This window comes from Balaenoptera physalus (assembly GCF_965194825.1).
Source record: "Balaenoptera physalus genome assembly, chromosome: 10".
In the NCBI taxonomy this organism is placed as follows: Eukaryota; Metazoa; Chordata; class Mammalia; order Artiodactyla; family Balaenopteridae; genus Balaenoptera; species Balaenoptera physalus.
In genome coordinates this window covers 99980489-100002641 of record NC_138889.1, presented here as the reverse complement: position 1 = coordinate 100002641, position 22153 = coordinate 99980489, and the positions used below count along the sequence as shown (strand labels likewise).

Here is a 22153-nt window from a genome sequence, read left to right as displayed (position 1 = left end):
CCTCAACACAATAAAGGCCGTATATGACAAACCCACACCAACATCATTCTCAATGATGAAAAGCTGAAACCATTTCCTCTAAGATCAGGAACAAGACAAGGTTGCCCACTCTCACCACTATTATTCAACATAGTTTTTTCAGAGAAGAAAAAGAAATAAAAGGAATCCAAATCGGAAAAGAAGAAAACTGTCACTGTTTGCAGATGACATGATACTATACTTAAAGAATCCTAAAGATGCTACCAGAAAACTACTAGAGCTAATCAATGAACTTGGTAGAGAAGCAGGATACAAAATTAATGCACAGAAATCTCTTGCATTCCTGTACACTAATGATGAAAAATCTGAAAGAGAAATTAAGGAAACACTCCCATTTACCACTGCAACAAAAAGAATAAAATACCAAGGAATAAACCTACCTAAGGAGACAAAAGACCTGTATGCAGAAAACTATAAGACACTGATGAAACAACTTAAAGATGATACAAACAGATGTAGATATACCACGTTCTTGGATTGGAAGAATCAACAGTGTGAAAATGACTATACTACCCAAAGCAATCTAAAGATTCAGTGCAATCCCTATCAGACTACCAATGGCATTTTTCACAGAAGTAGAACAAAAAATTTCACAATTTGTGTGGAAACACAAAAGACCCTGAATAGCCAAAACAATCTTGAGAAAGAAAAATGGAGCTGGAGGAATCAGGCTCCTGGACTTCAGACTATAGTACAAAGCTACAGTAATCAAGACAGTATGGTACTGGCACAAAAACAGAAATATAGATCAATGGAACAGGATAGAAAGCCCAGAGATAAACCCACGCACATATGGTCACCTTATCTTTGATAAAGGAGGCAAGAGTATACAATGGAGAAAAGACAGCCTCTTCAATAAGTGGTGCTGGGAAAACTGGACAGCTACATGTAAAAGAATGAAATTAGAACACTTCCTGGACTTCCCTGGTGGCGCAGTGGTTAAGAATTCGCCTGCCAATGCAGGGGACATGGGTTCAATCCCTGGTCCGGGAAGATCCCACATGCTGCGGAGCACCTAAGCCCGTGTGCCACAACTACTGAGGCTGTGCTCTACAGCCTGTGAGCCACAACTACTGAGCCCACGTGCCACAACTACTGAAGCCCGCGCACCTAGAGCCCATGCTCTGCAACAAGAGAAGCCACCGCAATGAGAAGCCCGTGCACCACAACGAAGAGTAGCCCCCGCTCAACACAACTAGAGAAAGCCCATGCACAGCAACAAAGATCCAGTGCAGCCAAAAATCAATCAATAAATTAATAAATAAATTAATTAATTTTAAAAAAAAAGAACAGTTCCTAACACCCTACACAAAAATAAACTCAAAATGGATTAAAGACCTAAATGTAAGGCCAGACACTATAAAACTCTTAGAGGAAAACATAGGCAGAACACTATGACTTAAATCACAGCAAGATCCTTTTTGACCCACCTCCTAGAGTAGAAACAAAAATAAACAAATGGGACCTAATGAAACTTAAAAGCTTTTGCACAGCAAAGGAAACCATAAACAAGACGAAAAGACAACACTCAGAATGGGAGAAAATATTTGCAAACGAAGCAACTGACAAAGGATTAATCTCCAAAATATACAAGCAGCTCATGCAGCTCAATATCAAACAAACAACCGAATCCAAAAATGGGTAGAAGACCTAAATAGACATTTCTCCAGAGAAGATATACAGATTGCCAACAAACACATGAAAAGATGCTCAACATCACTAATCATCAGAGAAATGCAATTCAAAACTACAATGAGGTATCACCTCACACCAGTCAGAATGGCCATCATCAAACAATCTACAAACAATAAATGCTGGAGAGGGTGTGGAGAAAAGGGAACCCTCTTGCACTGTTGGTGGGAATGTAAATTGATACAGCAACCATGGAGAACAGTATGGAAGTTCCTTAAATAACTAAAAATAGAACTACCATATGACCCAGCAATCCCACTACTGGGCATATACCCTGAGAAAACCATAATTCAAAAAGAGTCATGTACCACAATGTTCACTGCGGCACTATTTACAATAGCCAGGACATGGAAGCAACCTTAGTGTCCATTGACAGATGAATGGATAAAGAAGATGTGGTAAATACATATGATGGAATATTACTCAACCATAACAAGAAACGAAATTGAGTTATTTGTAGTGAGGTGGATGGACCTAGAATCTGTCATACAGAGTGAAGTAAGTCAGAAAGAGAAGAACAAATACCATATGCTAACACATATATATGGAATCTAAAAAAAAAAAATGGTTCTGATGAACCTAGGGGCAGGACAGGAATAAAGACACAGACGTAGAGAATGGACTTGAGGACACGGGGAGGGGTAAGGGTAAGCTGGGACGAAGTGAGAGAGTGGCATGGACATATATACACTACCAAATGTAAAATAGATAGCTAGTGGGAGGCAGCTGCATAGCACAGGGAGATCAGCTCTGTGCTTTGCGACCACCTAGAGGGGTGGAATATGGAGTGTGGGAGGGAGGTGCAAGAGGGAGGGGATATGTATGGGGATATACATATGCATACAGCTGATTCACTTTGTTATACAGCAGAAACTAACACAACACTGTAAAGCAATTATACTCCAATAAAGATGTTAAAAAAAAATTTTTGTCCCTCGGGCTTCCCTGGTGGCGCAGTGGTTAAGGATCTGCCTGCCAACGCAGGGGACACAGGTTCGAGCCCTGGTCCGGGAAGATCCCACATGCCGCGGAGCACCTAAGCCAGTGCGCCACAACTACTGAGGCTGCGCTCTAGAGCCCGCGAGCCACAACTACTGAGCCCACGTGCCACAACTACTGAAGCCCGCGTGCCTAGAGCCCATGCTCCGCAACAAGAGAATCCACCGCAGTGAGAAGCCCACATACCGCAATGAAGAGTAGCCCCCGCTCACCTCAACTTGAGAAAGCCCATGCGCAGCAACAAAGACCCAATGCAGCCCCCCAAAAAAGGAATAAACAAAATAAATAAATAAATAAACAATTTAAAAAAAATCTTTGTCCCTTTTTGACAAACATCCACTCTATCTATATTCTGCATTATATCCTACCGGCCAATAAGATTTTGTCTGGCTTTACTTAATGATAGGCTTTTCCCCCCTGTACTCCAAATGTAAAACTACAGAATTATATTGAATTTAGTTTTTCAATCTACAAGTTTCCCCTGAGGTTTCTGACGTATACGCCAGGGATGGGAGGGGAACCACCTACATTGCCCTTCCCCACCCCTAGTAGAGAATCTCAGGATCACTGCATTAGAGGGCAGCTGCCTGCAGAGGTAACCAGAGGACTTGGGCCAGGGCTCTGAGTGATGGGCCCAGAAGAACGGGGACCTAGAAGGACTGCCCACTCCCGCCCCACGCAATTTACTCCTGTTTGCTAGGTACAGGAATTTATTTATTCACTGAGCCACTGGGTCAACTGACTGAGGACTAAGTCTTAGTGCTGGAAATTGAGAGATGAATGAACCACATTCTTGTTCTTGAAGAACTTAATCTGGCAGGACAGATAGACATAAACAAATGACCATAGAGTGTCGAAACTCACTTGTGGAAGTGAGGACAAGCTCAGAGCAGCATGGAGAAAATGGTGAATTCTCTATGGATTGGGGGAGATTTCCTGGATAATGTCGTATCTGGGGATGCACAGGAGTTGACATGGATAAGGGAAGAAGAGGGCATTTGGACAGAGGGAACACACGGGCTGAGGCACGGAAGCTGTACCAGGGTCTGCCTATTAATAGTTACTCTTTTTGGGGTTTCCCTATTGAGTAGCAGGACAGGTGGATCTACTGGACAGACTGGCAGACCAAGTCAATCCAGCGTGTTGACAAGTACTCAGGCCGGAACAAGGAGACGGTGTTGGCGAATGTGGAGGGACTCATGGATATCATCGTGGTTTCCCCTCAGCGGCAGACAGGTGGACTCCAGGGTCCTGAGCCTGCTTCCTTACCATTGGTGGGGTTGGTTGGTCACCCCGAGGACTGTTAATAACCAAGACAGTTAGAGCCACAGGAGAGCCTTTTGGTTCACATCTTAAGTTCTTAGACCTTTCAGCCCCCTGTCGTTATACCCCTCCTGCCCCACGGTCCCTGGGAGTAAGGTAGCCCCAAATCTCCTCCTTTTTGAGATGTGTCAAATTAGGAGACTTGATTCTGCCCCAGGCCAGATATTCACATCTGCTTTGCCCCCAGGGACCAATGCCTGTGGTGTGAACAACGGTGGCTGCACCCACCTCTGCTTTGCCAGAGCCTCAGACTTTGTATGTGCCTGTCCTGACGAGCCTGATGGCCGGCCCTGCTCCCTGGGTGAGTTGGACTAATTGGCCTCCTGGAACAGCAGAGCCCTTGGAAGGGCAGGGGTTCAGCAGCCTCAGCTTTGTTCTTCTGGGTGAGATTTCCCCTCAGGGGTTCTTACAGCAGAGTGACTGGGAGCAATGAGTTTGAGCTTTGGAATGGTACAGACCCAGGTTTGTCTGGCTTCTGGCATTTACTAGGATGGAAATCAGGTCTCCTGATTCCCTGATCCCTACTGTGACCTGTGCATTATTCTCTCTTCCTGCCCTTTGTGGGCCAGCTAGCCCATCCGGAGCTATTAATATTGGAAACTGGGACTTCCCTGGTGGCGCAGTGGTTGAGAATCCGCCTGCCAACGCAGGGGACACGGGTTCGAGCCCTGGTCCGGGAAGATCCCACATGCCGCGGAGCAACTAGGCCCGTGAGCCACAACTACTGAGCCTGTGCTCTAGAGCCCATGAGGCACTACTGAGCCCATGTGCCACAACTACTGAAGCCCGCGTGCCTAGAGCCCGTGCTCTGCAACAAGAGAAGCCACTGCAACGAGAAGCCCGCGCACTGCAATGAAGAGTAGCCCCCGCTCGCCACAACTAGAGAAAGCCTGTGCACGGCAACAAAGACTCAACGCAGCCAAATAAATAAATAAAATAAATAAATTTATTAAAAAATATATATTGGAAACCAAATCCTTTTTATGTACAGTATTAAGAAGGACATCTAACGGGGGTACCTAGGATCAGGGCAGCTATAAGATTGCTTTATCAAGTTCTCCAGATGCTACTCTTGGACCATATGTAGATATTTGTGGCTCTAGTGATCCACTCCAGTCCTTGTTTTCTCTCCAGTACCTGGCCTGCTGCCCCCAGCTCCCAGGGCTACCAGCGTGAGTGAAAGGAGCCCCGTGCTACCCAACACGCTACCGACCACCTTGCGTTCTTCTACCAGCCGGACCCGCACATCTCTGGAGGAGGTGGAAGGGAGGTAAGTGGGTCAGTATGGAATTGGGGGCTCTTTGATGCAAATCGCCATCCCCTGCCAGCAGAAGACCATAGGCCCAGCTTGATGATTCTGGCAGATGGGAGGTAGATCACATCATTAGCCACCAGTCCCTGCTACTTGGGACTGGAGATGATATTTAGACTTGCAGGTTGTTGCAAGCGATTCTTTTTTTTAGCTCTGAAGGCAAGAAGCTTTAAGAGGAGCTTTAGAGAGAAATAACTCAGGAGGAGTTTCTGCCCGGCATTCCTCCTTCTTCCTTTCTTTCAGTGACGTTTGCTCTCACAGAACAAGTTTAGCACGTGGTCTTGTACTACAGTTTACTTAGAAGCCACCAAGTCATAGTGGTCTCTGGGCTGTGGCGTTTTAACTTGGGACATCCCCAGGGATGTGATGGCCTTAGCTTATAATGACCTGTAACACTCAAACACACATGCATGTATGTGCATGTGTACACACACACACACACACACACACACACACCGTTATTAAATAAGCAAGCACAACCATGAACAGCTCTCAAATTAAGTGTAAAACATTATATTTCATTAGACTGAAGGTGCTGTCAATTTAAAATGCATCCTGATTTGAGAGATTAAACTGAAAAAATGACCAACAGCAACTGTGAGATGCCATTAATTGTAAGACACAGTCCTATCTCAGAGATACTAGAATATAGAAAAAATGCACATCTTAAAATTGATGAAATATCATGTTATATTCAATTTAGAGAAAGTCTTATAAATGTTTTTTTTTTTTTTAAACCATTTTGGGTTCTTTTTTTTTTTTTTTTAATTTATTTATTTTTGGCTGTGTTGGGTCCTCATTTCTGTGCGAGGGCTTTCTCTAGTTGCGGCAAGCGGGGGCCACTCCTCATCGCGGTGCGTGGGCCTCTCACCATCGCGGCCTCTCTTGTCGCGGAGCACAGGTTCCAGACGCGCAGGCCCAGTAGTTGTGGCTCATGGGCCCAGCTGCTCCGCGGCATGTGGGATCCTCCCAGCCCAGGGCTCGAACCCGTGTCACCTGCATTAGCAGGCAGATTCTCAACCACTGCGCCACCAGGGAATGCCCTTATAAATGTTTTTTATTTACACTTTGCAAAAAAATCATCTGGAAATACAGATAGGAGTAAAAAAGAAATAAGTACTCATATATAATTACCTTTAGTGTTTTTTTCTGATTTGATATATGTGTATATTGTGAAATGATTACCACAGTAAGTCTAGTTAACATCCATCACCACACATACTTTTTTTTTCTTATAATGAGAACTTTTAAAATCTACTTTCTTAGCAACTTTCAGATATACAATATTGTTAACTATAGTCACTATGATGTACATGACATCCCCAGGACTTATAGCTGGAAGTTTGAGCCTTCTGACCATCTTCACTCATTTTGTCCACCCCCAACCTCTGGCAACTGCCTATCTGTATGGTATCAATTTATCTATGAGTTGGTTTTTTTTTTTTTTTCAGATTCCACATATAAGTGATATCCTATAGTATTTGTCTTTCTCTGTCTGACTTATTTTACTTAGCAGAATGTCCTTTTTCATGGCTGAATAATGTTCCACTGTATACCACATTTTCTTTATCCATTCATCCATTGATGGACACTTAAGTGGTTTCCATGTCTTGGCTCTTGTAAATAATGCTACATTGAACATGGGGGTGCAGATATCTTTTTGAGACAGTGATTTCATTTCCGACTCTTAGTATTCTGATGTCTATCTTCCCAGGCATTTTTCTATTAGAACATTTTTCATTGTAATATTATTTTTAATATCAACGGTAGCTTAAAAGATAATCAACACGTGATTTCAATTCTGAAGGCAGAAACATAGTAATAATTCCAAATAAGACCACTAGACTCATGTCCCTAAAATTATAAGATTTGTACATGATCAAACTTATTCTATATGCCCCATTTTCTCTTGTTAGAAGAGTTTATATAGAAAAGCAAACAGATATAAACATGTACCTTTCTCACTAAATTTTAAGCACTAACAATCATTATTAATCTGATTTTATTCAGTTTTATTTAGAAAACTTTTGAACCCTACTCAGATATTTTCTTCCTATCAGAGTTGTATTTGAAGACTCAGTACATCTTGGTTTCAGATGCTCCTGCAGGTAGCTTTTCTCTAGCCTTTTAGGACATGTCTTTAATTGCCAGCTCATAACGTGCCACAAAGGAGTTACCGTCTCAGCATTTCAAGTTAGTTATCCAAGCCCTCCCTCTGGATGTCTTGCATATTCCCTTGTGAAAGAATGAAGGAAAGAAAAACAATATATTTTTTTAAGTCTCTCTAGACCTTGTGATAATCTTGATCCAATCCAAGGTTTGCTTGGCTGTTAGTTTAATAAAGTCTGCTATTGATGTCCTTAGTATTCTTTCAGCTCACTCTCAAACCTGCTTCTCCTTTTTAAAGAATCCTCTTTAAAGGGTACATATTTTAGGGAATTCCCTGGTGGTCCAGTGGTTGGGACTCCATGCTTTCACTGCCGAGGGCCTGGGTTCAATCCCTGGTCAGGGAGCTGGGATCTCACAAGCTGCACGGCCCAAAACAACAACAACAAAAAGAGTACACATTTAAAAACACATTTAAACATGATATAGCATCTTGAAGACAGTGGCTCATGCTGATTTCTCTGTATTTCCTTGTCCTGCCCTCTCCTTGCTTCCGCTATCTCCTGTCTGGTATAGTCTCATATCTGAAAGCCCCACTCCCAGGCCTTTAGCCCTGTCCTTCACAGGACTTTCCCCATTTCCTGGCGGAAGGCAAGATCTTTGTTGAATACAAGTAGGCTTCACATTCAGTTTTCTCTGCCCCACAGATGCTCTGAAAAGGATGCCCGGCTGGGCCTCTGCACGTATTCCAATGAGGCCGTACCTGCTGCTTCAGGTAAGCCCTCAGTGCCCAACTGTTTTGAAAAACAAGATGTAAGGAATCTAAACCTCCATTGATATCTTGCAGAACCTTCATGGGGACTCTTTGGGGTTGATGAACCCTTTTCTTAGACTAAATCCATAGAAAGAATAACCATAATAGCTGCCACTTATGGAGTGCTTTCTGTATGTTAGGCATTTGTTAAGCCATATTTATGTGCACGTGCGTGTATGTATATGATTTGTATATACACACTCACCTTCCATCTCCACCAGCCCTATGAGCAATTTATTATTTACATTTAACTGATGAGAAAACACAGGCTTAGAAGTTAAGCATCTTGCTTTAAGTCACACAGCTAGTAAGTAGTGGAATTGGGATTAGAGATGCTGACAGAGTGATAGGTTTCTTCTCAGCCCCCTCCCCCCTCCCGCTGTGGCCTCTTCTCTGAGAAGGAGGCCCCTAGCCATCCTCAGATGGTATGTGATGCAACAGCTACAAAAGGAGCCCTCCATCTTCCCACCCCTCACACCAGCTAGAAGATTGTTGGAGGTCCCCACCTAGCGTCCCTCTGCTCTTCCTAGGGGAAGGACTTCATGTCAGCTATGTCATCGGTGGACTCCTCAGTATTCTGCTTATTCTGGTGGTGATCGCGGCTTTGATGCTGTACAGGTAACCTCAGCCCCACTGCAATGGCTGTATGTTTGCTGTATGTCCCATTAGCACGTTTGGGACCTCCTGAAGTTGACAGCTCACTGATTCCACCTATGACCAGCCTCATTTCAAAGTTGGGTCCCTGGTCAGAGCAGCAGAAGGGAAGGGCAGAAACCTGAATGTGTACCCTTCTTCCCCAGTCACAGCCCAAGTAGTTTCCTCATTTCATGACCACAGCAACGCTTGGGATTTTCCTTATAGACTAGGATACTAAGGACACAGAGGGTGTTACCCAAGTTCACACAGTAAGAGGCAAAGCTGGTACTGACTCTAGCATCTTTGCTTTTTCTACCACTCTACACTACCTCAAACCATTGAAGCTGGAAATGATTTTCTCTTCACACAAACACAACCCTTTACTACAATGTGGGGTGATGTATCATTGCTCGGTAGGGATCATCCTGGGAAGGTGGAATGTGTAGTATTCAATTTAGAATCTTCCTTTTATGACCCTCTCTGTGTATATTTTCTCCTAAATGCTTTAAATGCAGCTTGCAGCAAAAATGTCAGGATTTTGCTGCTGCTGCAGTGGCTTCTACTAACAACAACAACAATAATAGTAACAGCTACCATTTAATGAATATGTATCAATGCCACAACAACCTTGTAATACAGGTATTATTATTCCTCACTTTACAGATGAGGATCTAAGGCTCAGAAAGTTTAGATTATGTCCACCAATACCCCAGCCAGTAAGTAACAGAAGTGGCATTGAAACGTAGGTCTGTCTTGACTCTAAAGCTCAGTGTTATCTATCAAAGTTAAAGCTTTGTTATCTATTGCTGTATAACAAATTACCCTGAAACTTAGCACCTTAAAATGACAACCACTGATTATCTCACAGTTTCTGTGGGTCAGAAATCTAGATGCAGATTAGCTGGGTGCCTCTGCCTCAAGGTGTCTTACAAGGCAGCAATCCAGGTATCAGCCAGAGTTGTGGTCTTATCTCGAGGCTTGACTGGGGAAGGATTTCCCTCCAAGCACAGGATTCAGTTCCTCGCAGGCTGTTGGCTAGAGGCCTCCCTCGTCAGTTTGTTGCCTTGTGGGCCTTTCCATAGGACAGCTTTCAACATGGCAGCTTGCTTCCCCCAGAGCAAGAGTAAGAGAGAGGGGAGGGAGGGAGAGAGGGCAAACCAGTTTCCTTGTTAGGAGTTTCCTTGTAACCTAATCTAGTATCCCTCACTTTTGCATGTTCTGTTCATTAGAAGCGAGTCACCAGATCCAGCCCACACTCACAGGTCAGGAATTCAGAAGTTGTGAGTACCAGGAGGCAGGGACCACTGGGCCCTCTTAGAGGCTGCCTGCCACAACTTGGGTTACAGCTTCCCCAGATATTATCCCCATACAGATCTGAACTAATTTCTCATCACTTTTTCTCCTAAAGACACAAAAAATCCAAGTTAACTGATCCTGCAATGGGGAACCTGACCTACAGTAACCCTTCCTACCGAACTTCCACTCAGGAAGTGAAAATTGAAGCAATCCCCAAACCAGCCATGTACAATCAACTGTGCTATAAGAAAGAGGTAAAAATGAAAATTTATATCCAAGAGTTTGTTTTTGGAGCGGGGGGTTGGATTATGCTCCAGTTGCCTGAGTAGATCAGTAAGGGATGCTGGGTAGTCCATCTACCATTTTGGAAGTTATAGTGAACAGAAGAATGGAATGTGATTTGGGTTTCTGGAGAGGTCTATAACTTCTGAGGGACCAGCTTGAGGGGCCCTAGTGAGAGCAAGGTTAGAAAGCAGATCCTAGAAGGTTTAGGTCTGAAAGCATGTGAGTGTGCACCTCCCTGCCAGGAGATATTTTCCCAGGCTCAGGGGTTCCTTCCCTCCTGGAGCTGTCATTCCCGAGCAGTGAGGCTGTGCCCCTCTGAAATAACCCCAAACTCCTAGGAAACACCAAAAAACCCAAGAGCTCCTGGACTCTCCCTTTCTAACCTCTGATCCAAGCTTTTGGCACCTGTGGTTGGGAATGGCTGGAGTTTTGCTATTCTTCCTCTTACCACATAATCTAGAGGGATTTCTCTAGAATTCTGAAAGTTTATATGCTTTTGTTCTTTTAACTCCTTTGCTGCTGCAGTGAAAATTTATTTGCTAAATGTTTAGGCCTGAAAAATAGTCCCGTTTTGACCAGGGAATATAGCCTGGGACTTAGATTTTCCTAGTCTGATATGACCCTTGTTTTTTTCTAAAATCCTGTAACCCTTCATTAGAAATTATCCCTTATGAGACCTAACCCATCTACTCTCTTGGCCTGTCTAGCACAGTCAAAGCCAGCCCTCACACCTATAGGGCATAATGAATACACTTTACACAATAATCATGTGATTTCAGGATCTATGAATTCCCCTATTAAAACAAAGCTTCCACTACAAGCCAAAACAGAACCTGCAGGGATAGCTTAGGGATGGTAGACCCCTTCTCTGTTAATATCTTTGAGAGAAAGACTCTTGAAGCTTCTTGGGTTCCTGGAGTGTCTGATGCCCCAGAAAAGAACCCCAATGAGGGCGCTAGGTTAGAAATTTAAATCATGTGACTCTTTCTCCTGTTGTGTGCTTTTTCCTCAGCAGCTCTTTCACCCCTCTGATAGTCTTTCACCCTTTCTCTTCTGATTTCCTCTTGATTTCAGGTACCTGTTGCTGTGTGTTTGTAGAGGGAGTGGTATCACCCAAATTGCTAGTGCCATGTCACCCACATCTCCCTGACTTACCCCACGTGTCTCTGTGATGAAGACACTGAGTGGTCTGCATCTTATCTGACACTAATTCAGCTTGGAGGGTGTGCTGGGTGACTGGGCATGTGTGTGCGTGCCTTGATCAAGGGAGCTGTCACTCCCAGAGGGCAGGGACCATATTTTATATTGTTTAATCATCAAAGTATCCTGCTTATTGAAGGGAAGGGGCTCAGTAAATATCTGTGGAACTGAACTGTTACTAAAGTAGAGCAGCAGTTGCAGGGCTCTTGGCAGGAACACTATCCCAGGGACAGAGCCCAAGCCATGGCCCATTTTCTCTTGGCAGTGGCAGCATGTTGTTGGTATCCCCCAGAAACCAGGAATACAGCTACCCCTTGAGGATTCCATAAAGGGAGAAGCCTGAGTGGAACTTAAGGCTGTCCTTGGAACAATCGCAGGTTGCTTGGAAATGGCCCTGAGGCTCCTGGGAGTAGAGCCAGAATAACCTCCCACAAAAGCTTATAGGTTACAGTACCTCCAGTGGACTGACAGAACTCAAGTAAGAGGGTTTTCTAGAGCCCTCCTGTCTTACCTTCTAAAACTTTTCTTCTTAAGAAAGTTAGAAAGAAGAGAATTAAGAATAAAAGAGCACATGAAACTGTATTCAGTATCTTATAATAAGCTATAATGGAAAAGAATCTGACAGTATATGTATGTGTGTGTATATATATATATATATATATATATATATATATAACTGAATCACTTTGCTGTACACCGGAAACTAACATTGTAAATCAACTATACTTCAAAAAAAAAAAAAAGAATAGCACCAAAGTAGTTTAAAATCTTGAATAAATGCACATTTAATTGCTTTTGTCAATTGCTTCTGATCATGTATATTAGCATGCTGTCCCATTAATAAACCCCATTAGCAATGTAATAATAGCTAACATGATCTAGTGCATGTTATGCGTCAGGCACCTACTAATTGCATTTCGCGGATTGCTTCATTTAGCCCTCACAGCCGTTGGTTATGAGGTATGGACACTGTTACTCTAAAGAGGTGAGCCTGAGTTTTGGAGATGTTCAGTAATTTGCCCGAGGTGATGTAGCCAGTGAGTGGCTCATGGAAGTCACGGTTCTCCCTCCTCCCTGTATGATAATGGTAACAATCATCACAGCTGCTCCTTTCCTTTTAGGCTCAGCCTCATACATTTGCTCTGACTAAATTTCCCCATTTGTTTGTGGGACTTTTGCGCTCTTCATGCCCACTCTTAGCCCATCCACTTCCTTTCTAAGTTCGTCAGGAGATCCTTTATAGAGAGCCAACCAACTGACCGTGTCTCTCCGCTCTCCACCCTAGGGTGGACCTGACCATAACTACACCAAGGAGAAGGTCAAGATTGTAGAGGGGATCTGCCTCCTGTCTGGGGACGATGCTGAGTGGGATGACCTCAAGCAACTGCGCAGCTCCCGAGGGGGCCTCCTTCGGGATCATGTGTGCATGAAGACGGACACCGTGTCCATCCAGGCCAGCTCTGGCTCCCTGGATGACATGGAGACGGAGCAGCTGCTGCAGGAAGAACAGTCTGAGTGCAGCAGCGTCCATACCGCAGCCACTCCTGAAAGACGGGGCTCCCTGCCAGACACAGGCTGGAGACATGAATGCAAGCTCTCCTCAGAGAGCCAAGTCTAAACGCCCATGTTCCCCCCCCCCTTCCTGCCTGTTGCTCCTCCTGGGTGGACTTGCAGCCCTCGTGCTCGCTTATACAGCAGGCCCCTTTCCTACGTGCTCGTCCTGCTCCTCCTCCTCCCACCTCGTAACCGCTCCCAAGCCCTCCACCGGAGCTGTTTCCACCCGAGTTCCTAACTACCTGTGCACAAGAAATGATGGGGCATCCTGAGAATTTAGACCTGGATTTTACCACGAACCTCACCTCATGCACACCATCCTGAGCCCCCTTGAAACCAGGCTCAGTAATGATTCCTCGTCAGTACAGAGCTCCACCTCCCCTTCCCCTGGCACCCTCAGTGCCTGCCCCGCAAGAGCTGATGATCCAGGACTGCACTTGCTCCATCAGAGCTGGCCTGACCGCTTCTCTGAGAGAACTTGCTGACCGGGGGCTGGGGCGGGGGGTGGGGTCGGTCATGGGTAAAGAGAGAGATGAAGGATAGAGGCTGAGAGAAGAAGGAGTCAGCCCAGCTGGCATGGGCATCTGGAAAACCTCCAGCCTCGAGTGCATTGGCAACATGAAAAAGCTTTTAAGGGTGACTGGGCCTGGGTGTCCTCTCCACTGCCGGCAATGGATATTATTCTTGCCCTGACAGTTGTTGTTTCTTCAGCTGCAGATACTGATGAGATGTGGGTATGGCTCAAGCTGTTCTTCCTCCTGCTAGAATGTCTGGAGCCTTTTCTACCTTCAGATGACTGGGGGTCCCTATCACATGGCAGCTGGCTAATATGAATTCCCTCCTGCTGCCTCCAGGTTGTGAGCTGGTGGCTTGAATGCGTGTGGGACCCTCAGGGCTGGGTCTCTGCAGTGTCTGAGAAGCACTGCTTAGACCAAACTTAGCACATCCCCTGAACTATAATGTTCTGCCACTTTCTCCTTCCTCATTCTCTGGGATTCTGAGCGCAGAGATCCTGAAGCAACTTTCCAAAGAAGGGCCAGAAGTTTTCATAAATGGTCAGGAAGAGCGATTGGGTTAGAGACTTGAGGCACCCAGGGCCTAAAGGGAAGTATCCATGAAGCTGAGCCTCCTGTGTTCTCTCTCGGGTGCTCAGGGATCTAAGTGAGTAGACAGAGAGCCTGCGGCTGTGGGTGGTGAAGTTCCCATTCCGACTCTTCCCAGCTAAGTGACTCCCTTTTCATGCTGAGGTGCCATCACTTGGTTCATGCTTATTCACACAAAAGGCATGTGTGTCACACTAGTGTCAGGGGAGTTGAGACTTTTTACTGTCCTAAAACTTCTACCTAGCTCTTCTTTTTTGGGGGGAGGGGGTGCCTAATTTGCTTTTTCTGACCTAGCCTTGTGGGCACGTATGGCAAATAGGCCTAAATAAAGACGCAGAGTGGGGGGCAAGGAGTAGAAAGGTAGAGAGAACCACTGAGGAAGCCCTTTCAGCCCAGGGCAGATCCAGACCTCTTTCACCCAGGGATCAAAAGCAACAACAGGAACAGAATGGAGGGTGGGGGGGGTGCTTCGAGGGGAAGTTTCCAGATTTGAAACACGTCCTGGGGTTCTTGGTACTGAGAAATCAGCTGCCAAACATGTGAGTGAAAAGGGAAGATCAGAGCAAACCTTTTCTGGTCAGTTCTAAGACCGCTAGAGACAGGTGCCAGGCTCTTAACCCTGCTCGCAGTAGCCAGCCCCAGGTCTAGACCCTCGTAGGACAGCCAGGCCAGGCCAAGCAGGCTTTTCCAGTACACAGAGTGGGAAAGGAAAGGTCCTCCTCCTGGGAGGAAAGGGGGACATTTCACACTTGATGGGGCAGTAAAAGAAGGAGCCCTTTGGGTCCTCAGACTCACAGTTGGGCATGGGGAGAAAGTAGCAAAGTGGCATTTTCTTGAATGGAAAGGGGGAAGGATCTTATTGCACTTGGGCTGTTCAGAATGTAGAAAGGACATATTTGAAGAAATATCTATTTGAGCACTGATTTACTATGTAAAAAGCAAAATCTCTCTGTCCTAAACTAATGGAAGTGACTCTCCCACGCTCATGTGTAATGGTTTTAACGTTACTCACTGGAGAGATTGGACTTTCTGGAGTTATTTAACCACTATGTTCAGTAATTTAGGACTTTATGATAATTTAATATAAATTTAGCTTTTCTTAATCACCTTGCCTGGCTTGGAGTCATGTCTAATAACTGCACCTGCTCTGTCTGGCAGAAACATGCTGTGGAAGACCTGCTTGCAAGCATCACCTCTAAGTCCCTTGGGGATGTGAGGACAATGAAGAACAATAAAGGGTGGGAGGTTCCTGACTGGAGGTTCAGCTCATCTTGAGAAGACAGGTTAAGACCAGAGTTCATGGGCTTCTGAACTCCTTATTTCCTCTAGAGGAGGGTGGCTGATAGCTTTCATCCTGAGTGCCAACTCTGGTTGGTCATGGCTGCCTGAGGTTCTGTCCAGACCCAATGGGAAAAGTGTCATGATGGTTAGTGGCGTCTCCTTTGGGCACCAAAAGGAAGTGTCATGGCATGTACACCATGTATCTTCTATTTCTGTTCTAGGTCTACGAGGACTTCAGTGTCACAGAACTTGACTTTGCCTTGCAGTGATGGTCACTGGCAAGACTGATGTCTTGAAATAAAAGTACTGGGATGGGGACAAGGAGGGCTAATTCCAGTCCTAGATCTGCCTCTAGCTCTGTTTGATCTTAGTCATGTTTCACAGTTACTCTGAGAATGGGTCAATCAACACTAAGATTCCTTTTATTTTTAAAAAGCTGTCTACTCATAGCTCATCCATTACATCTCAAGCCTAGAACAAGGCATTGGGGATCTCTTTTCAGGTATCTGGACAAATAATACCTCTCAATGAAGATTGGGAATCATGCAAGTCTTAATGCCAGATATAGAATTTGATGTCAAGGGTCAATAGTTGATTTTCTAAGCCATTAACCATTTATAGAACATTGCTCCCATTCATTCATTCATTCATTCATTCATTCATCTGCTAGGGGCTGGACACTGCCCAAGCATGACCAAGAAAGAGTATCACAGAGCTTAGAGTCTACCAACAACCCCACCCCCTGAAAAAAAAGAAAAAGCAAGAAGGACGGAATCCTTTTGAATGTAAGTGACAAGAGATCTGAGTATAAACTGCAGTGTATAATTCTTCCAACTTTGGTGAGGGATAGGTGTGCTAGAACAAAAACAAGTGGAATAGCTCAAGGACAACCATCCACCATTCTTTTTTGGAAAAAAAAACTCACAACAGAGAGAAAAGGAGGACATTTGAAGCAATGAAATCTAGCCTAATGCACAAGCCTGTATACCTGTAGGAAGTGCCCCTTTCCAGAGCCTCAGAATAAGTGCCCTTTTCCATAGCCTCAAGCTATGAACAGTGACCACTAGAGCTGGGAACTCAGGAAGAACTTTTCAAATGGGAAGAAAAAAATGAATGCATTGAACACACACCATTTGCTTGCAAAACTGCAAGTGTTTCTGGAAGAACAAAATTTGTTGAATGCGTTTTGCTAAACTGTGACCATCCTGCTACTTCAGAAGGGGATGGGAGAGGACCTGATGGCCAAGGTCTTGACAAGAATTTGACCACTGGCAAATGAGAATTTTGTAACAGCGTCAAAGACTAGCACCCTGTTTTCAGGTTATGCTGGCTCTTAGTTTCCTAATCAGTAAAATGGAAAGGTTGAACCAGATGATTGCTAAGGTCATTTCTGGCCTGAGACTTCTATTTATGTTCCTTCCAGGAAATCTTGGGGATGAAACAAGAGTTGAGAATTCCTTGTCTGGTTTTCTGGATATAAAACCTAAAACTGATAAGTAGGGAGAGTTTGAGTCAAATTCTAACAAACTGGACATATTTTTGCAAACTAATTATGTTCAAAATATAGTCACTGCCTTTCTTTCTATATTATTTGAACAAACTGTGCCACGTAAAATGAAAAGATCTCTGTAGCCCGTAAAGAGGTCTCCATGGCATGAACTGAAGCTTTCACCAAACCTAGGCCTGAAGAAAACAAAGTCAGTGCTGCATAGGAAGCTGGAAAAAGCATCTACAAGAGCTGAGGGTGCATGATGTTCTAAGTGTAATGCACTGACACTCAAGGGCATCTTTAGTCATTTCTACTAATGGACATGATAAAAGAAGTGTGGTTGAGCCTTTTTTGTGGCTAAGAAACAGTCTATGTCTTTTCTTCATATTTGAAGATGACTCAACTGATCCAGTTAATAGGATGTGTGTTTCGGGATGTTTCAGGCAGCCTTTGTTTTGAAACATTCCCTCACTCGCCCATTATTTTCTCTCCAGATCATTCTTCCATTAACCAGCTGACAGAGGCTAAGCAGAGCTCAGCATAGGGAACAGAGTTTTATTCCCAGTCAAGGCTCCACCTCACAATTTTGGATTCCTTCACGAGGTGCCGTTAAAACAGATCCAGACAGCCTAATTAAGGGTCTGAGTTTAAAACCAAGGCTGAGGTTAGCCCCAGGCTATACAATCTGCTTATTTCATTTTACAAGACACAGAGAGCCAAGAACTCTCACTTATCCTGCCCTTCTCAGTGGTTTTTCCTCCAGCCCCTAAAAGCCTGTTGACAGCTTGCTAAGGTCCCTATCTTTCCCTCCTGCCTACTTCCTTTTTGGTGGAGCTGATACTTCTGTGGTCGAAGTTCTTGGGCAGCCTACATTTTGGGGCCTATGGGAAAAATGGGCTATGAGAAAAGAGAAAAAAATGCTGTCCATTCCTTCATTCAAGGGGCACCTATTAAATGCAACCAAGTGCAAGATGGGATAGGCTTTGCCATCTTGGAGGCCAGTCAAGGCACTAAACCCATAGACACTTGACGTCTGTGTTAATGTCACCACTGCTGTCTCCAGGGAATAATGCAGGGGGTACCTGGACTGAAAGTTGAAGTTAATCATTGAAGCTGCTCCTTTTAGGCTGGAAGTATGGATCCATGTCCCATGCTAGGGATGTTTCCACCAAAATGTAGCTTGTGATTATGATGGAATGAGCACTGTCCCAACACTAGTAAACTTCTCAGAAATGCTCAGCACAGTTACTCAGTAGCCACAATGTTTGGCATTTGTTTCCTACTTCCAGTTGCAATAATATAGTGTTCACTTAGATATCTAATGCCCACAAGGGTTTCACTGTCCTATTACTAACCTCCATATGTGGAACTATTGAGAGACCCCAGGAATAAAGTAGGTACACATAACTCTAATAAATACATAGATAAATGCCATTTGATGATAATCCTAGACTGGCCAAACATTTATTGAGCATCTACTATGGGCAAGGTACTGTATTAGGTTTCTACAAGGCTCTACAGAATCTGCCATTCCCTTCTCTCCATTATCAGACCTCAGCTCCTACTACCTTCCTGCTGCCAACTACTCTGCTCCAGCTATACTGGCCACCCTGTTTCTCAAACCTGCCAGATACACTTCCAACTTAGGGTCTTTGCATAGCTGTTCCCTATGGCTGGCACTTTCTTCCTCTAGATATACTCACAGTGAACTGCTTTGCCTTACTCAAGTTTTTGCTCAAATGTGATCTCAATGAAACTCTGACCACCCTTCATAAAATTACAGTTCTTCCAACTCCACTTCCCAATCCCTTTTACCTTGTTTTATTCTTTTCTATTTTCCCATTTCACATATTGTCTAATAATATACCATATGATTTTTTTTGTTTTGTTTCCTCACTATAATGTGAGCACCATGAGAAGAGGGAATATTTGAGAGGAGGGGGTCTATTTTGTTCACTGATAATCCCAAATGCCTAGAACAGTCCCTGCACATACTAGATGCTCAATAACTATTTGTTGAATGAAAGAATACATTAATGGAATCAGACATCTAATGCCCACCTTCTAGTGGGGCTGCACTTAAACCATATAAGACAAAAAGGGATTTTGCCATCTTGTTCTAAAACTCTCCAGGATCTAGACTCTGCACGTTATTTAATGATCAGATTCCAGGTTACCATCACTCTCTACTTAAATGTAATTTTCAGTTTATTTCTGGTAATATTTAAATAAAGTAAACATGCCAATGATCAATGACTGAAGAAGACTATTTCTATATATTTCTAGCCTGTTTCTCAAAAGTTATTGTGGACTTCCCTGGTGGTGCAGTGGTTAAGAATCCATCTGCCAATACAGGGGACACAGGTTCAAGCCCTGGTCCAGGAAGATCCCACATGCCGCGGAGCACCTAAGCCTGTGCACCACAACTACTAAGCCTGCGCTCTAGAGCCTGCAAGCCACAACTACTGAGCCCACGTGCCTCAGATACTGAAGCCCACATGCCTAGAGCCTGTGCTCTGCAACAAGAGAAGCCACCGCAATGAGAAGCCCACGCACCACAACAAAGAGTAGCCCCCACTCACCACAACTAGAGAAAGCCCGCGCGCAGCAACGAAGACCCAACACAGCCAAAAATAAATAAATAAATAAATAAATTAATTAATTTTAAAAAAAGGTTATCGTGAGCTTTTTGCTTCGATTGGCTCCTCTCTCCTACCTCCACCTGTGGATGTGTCCTCATCTCCTATCTTTTCACTCTCTCCACTCTCCCACTCTGTGGTCTCATCCACAATTTCATCTTTTCACTTTATGAAGGTGATTCCCAAATCTATATCACTTGAGTCCTAATCTCTTCTCACAGCTCTCCCTCTGTATTTCCTGGGCCTACTTACATGATTCCATTTGCATGTCTCATTGGTATGTAAAAGTAAACAGGTCTGAAACTAAATACCTTGTCTTCCCTTTGAGACTGGCTTCTCCTGACTTTCTACGTCCATTTGGGCAATCAATGCCTCCCAGTCCCTAGGCTCAAATCCTGGCACACTCTGACTCATCTCCCGAAATGGGCCCCACCCTCACCTTTATACTTAATCTAGTCTGTTGCCAAATCCTTCCCTCTTTCTTGAATCTGTTCTCATCATTTCCACCGCTCATATCAGACTCCTAACTGGGCTCTCAACTCTAACCCATTTTAGAATTAGACAATCAAGCTAATTAGTTTTCCTAAAGTGCAATCCTGATTTTGTCACTCCCTTGCTCAGAAACCTTCAATAGCTCCCCACTGCCTACTTTAATAAAGTACAAATTCCTTACCCTAGTATTCAAGACCCTCCAAAAACTGTTCCTAACTTCCTCTGTTAATCTGTGTCCCACTACTTCCTAACATGAACCCTGTTCTAAAATCAACCTGCACATTCAACTCCCAACATACTATGTACTTTCTTGTCTCTGTGCCTTTGCCTGTACTTTTCCAACTACTAGACATTCTCCCTGCTCCTTCTATTAAAAAAAAATTTTTTTAACATGTCAGTGGTAAAAAATTCATTTCCCTCCCTGGCAAGTCCCATCCCTATTAAGTTTTTTGAAATTCCAGTAATGTTCTAACCATTTTCAGGCATGCACACAAATATACATATATTTATAACCATATATAATAAAATCATTCCATATATGTATGCTTTTCTGCAACTTGCCTTCTTTTCAATTAAAGTTGGTGCATTTTTCTAACCAGCACGTATAGATTAACCACATTCTTTTTAACAGTTGCATAGTGTTCTATTGAATGGATTATACCATAATTTATATAATAAGTTCCCTATAGATGAACATATAAATTTCAGGGTTTGTTGTTGTTGTTTGTTTGTTTTCTAAATCAGTGCTGCAGTGAACGTCTTTGTACATTTTTATTTCCATACATGCATAGGTCTGTATGACAAATTCCCATCAGTAGCATTACTTGGCCAGAGATTATGTACATTTTACATTTTAATAACTGCTAAATTGGCCTCCTAAAAGTTTGTACCAATGATACTTTTACCAAGAAGTGAGTTTGAGTGTGTATTCCTCTAACTCTTGGCTAACCAAAAGTTGTTAAACTGTTTCATCTTTGCCAATTTGATGGATTAAAAAAAATTGTTTTATTACTTTCACCCATCCCCTCTCTATTTCTTAGTCTCTTGGCTACAGATGCTTTAAATCCCAGATTAAACATCCATCCCCCTAAAAAAAAAAACCCCTTCCTAGATCCTCCCCCATCTAATTTCTCCCTTCAGTTAAACATCTACAGCTTTTCTTTTATATTGTTCTCATACTGCTTTGAATTTTAGTGACTAGTCTATATGTTTTATTCTTCTGACCACTGTAGTTTGCAGATTCCTTGGAAGTTAGGACCAATGTTTCATAGAAACATTGACTGTACAGCTAAACAAGAATTTTCGGACCAAATTAGCCAAGCCTCTCATTTTTATAAATAACAAGATTATTAAGCCTTTTAAGAATGCATTACTGTTCAAAGCCCATTCCTAGACATTCAATTAGTTATATTAAATCCTCACACTAAGTTTATAAGGGAAACATCATTATCCCGTCTTACAGATGAGGAAACTAAGCTCCAGATTATTTACTAAGAAAAGTGCTTTACTCAGAGCAGGTCTAAGACCAGAATCCAGCGTCCCGGCTCCATTCACCCTCCTTCCACTATAATCCAGCAGCCTTTCTGGTTTCCCTCACGCCCTTAGCTGCGCAATCAATATTTGGTGAATGAAATGACTCAAATAAAAAATTGCCAAGTGTTGACAGCAGTTTAAATATCTGTAATTAAATAAAGCAAACCTGCTGACGGCCGGGGTGCACAACTCTCCACAGACCTTTCGTGCTTCTTGCCGGGGTTGTCTGCATCTTTCGCTCCGAGACCCTCTCCCCACCAGACCAAGCAACGCCGGGTTCCAAGGGAAATACGGCTGCGCGTGGCCCCTTTAAGGCTGAGGGCGGCGCGTGCCCATAGTTCTTTCAAATGGACCAATAAG

The 22153-nt window shown here is 43.8% G+C and overlaps 1 protein-coding gene and 1 long non-coding RNA gene across 7 annotated transcripts in view; one reads left to right on the top strand and one right to left on the bottom strand.

Annotated features, from left to right (window-relative positions):
• LRP4 (LDL receptor related protein 4) overlaps positions 1-21360 on the top strand; it is a 57692-nt gene extending 36332 nt beyond the window's left edge. For 3 of the 6 annotated variants that reach the window (XM_082410663.1, XM_082410664.1, XM_082410661.1), the window contains 8 exons: positions 3822-3966; positions 4241-4354; positions 5188-5323; positions 8179-8246; positions 8816-8903; positions 10151-10201; positions 10330-10471; positions 12988-21360. In XM_082410663.1, the coding sequence (XP_082266789.1) occupies positions 3822-3966; positions 4241-4354; positions 5188-5323; positions 8179-8246; positions 8816-8903; positions 10151-10201; positions 10330-10471; positions 12988-13320 (1077 nt within the window). In that variant the 3' untranslated portion in view covers positions 13321-21360. The other 3 variants (XM_082410662.1, XM_082410665.1, XM_082410666.1) reach the window with 3 other exon arrangements.
• On the bottom strand, positions 7351-22087 carry LOC309636956. Its single transcript, XR_014250327.1, has 2 exons — positions 21960-22087; positions 7351-7893 (listed from the first exon to the last, which is right to left on the bottom strand). It is a non-coding gene; the product is annotated as an uncharacterized lncRNA (long non-coding RNA).
• Between the last annotated feature and the right edge of the window lie 66 nt (positions 22088-22153).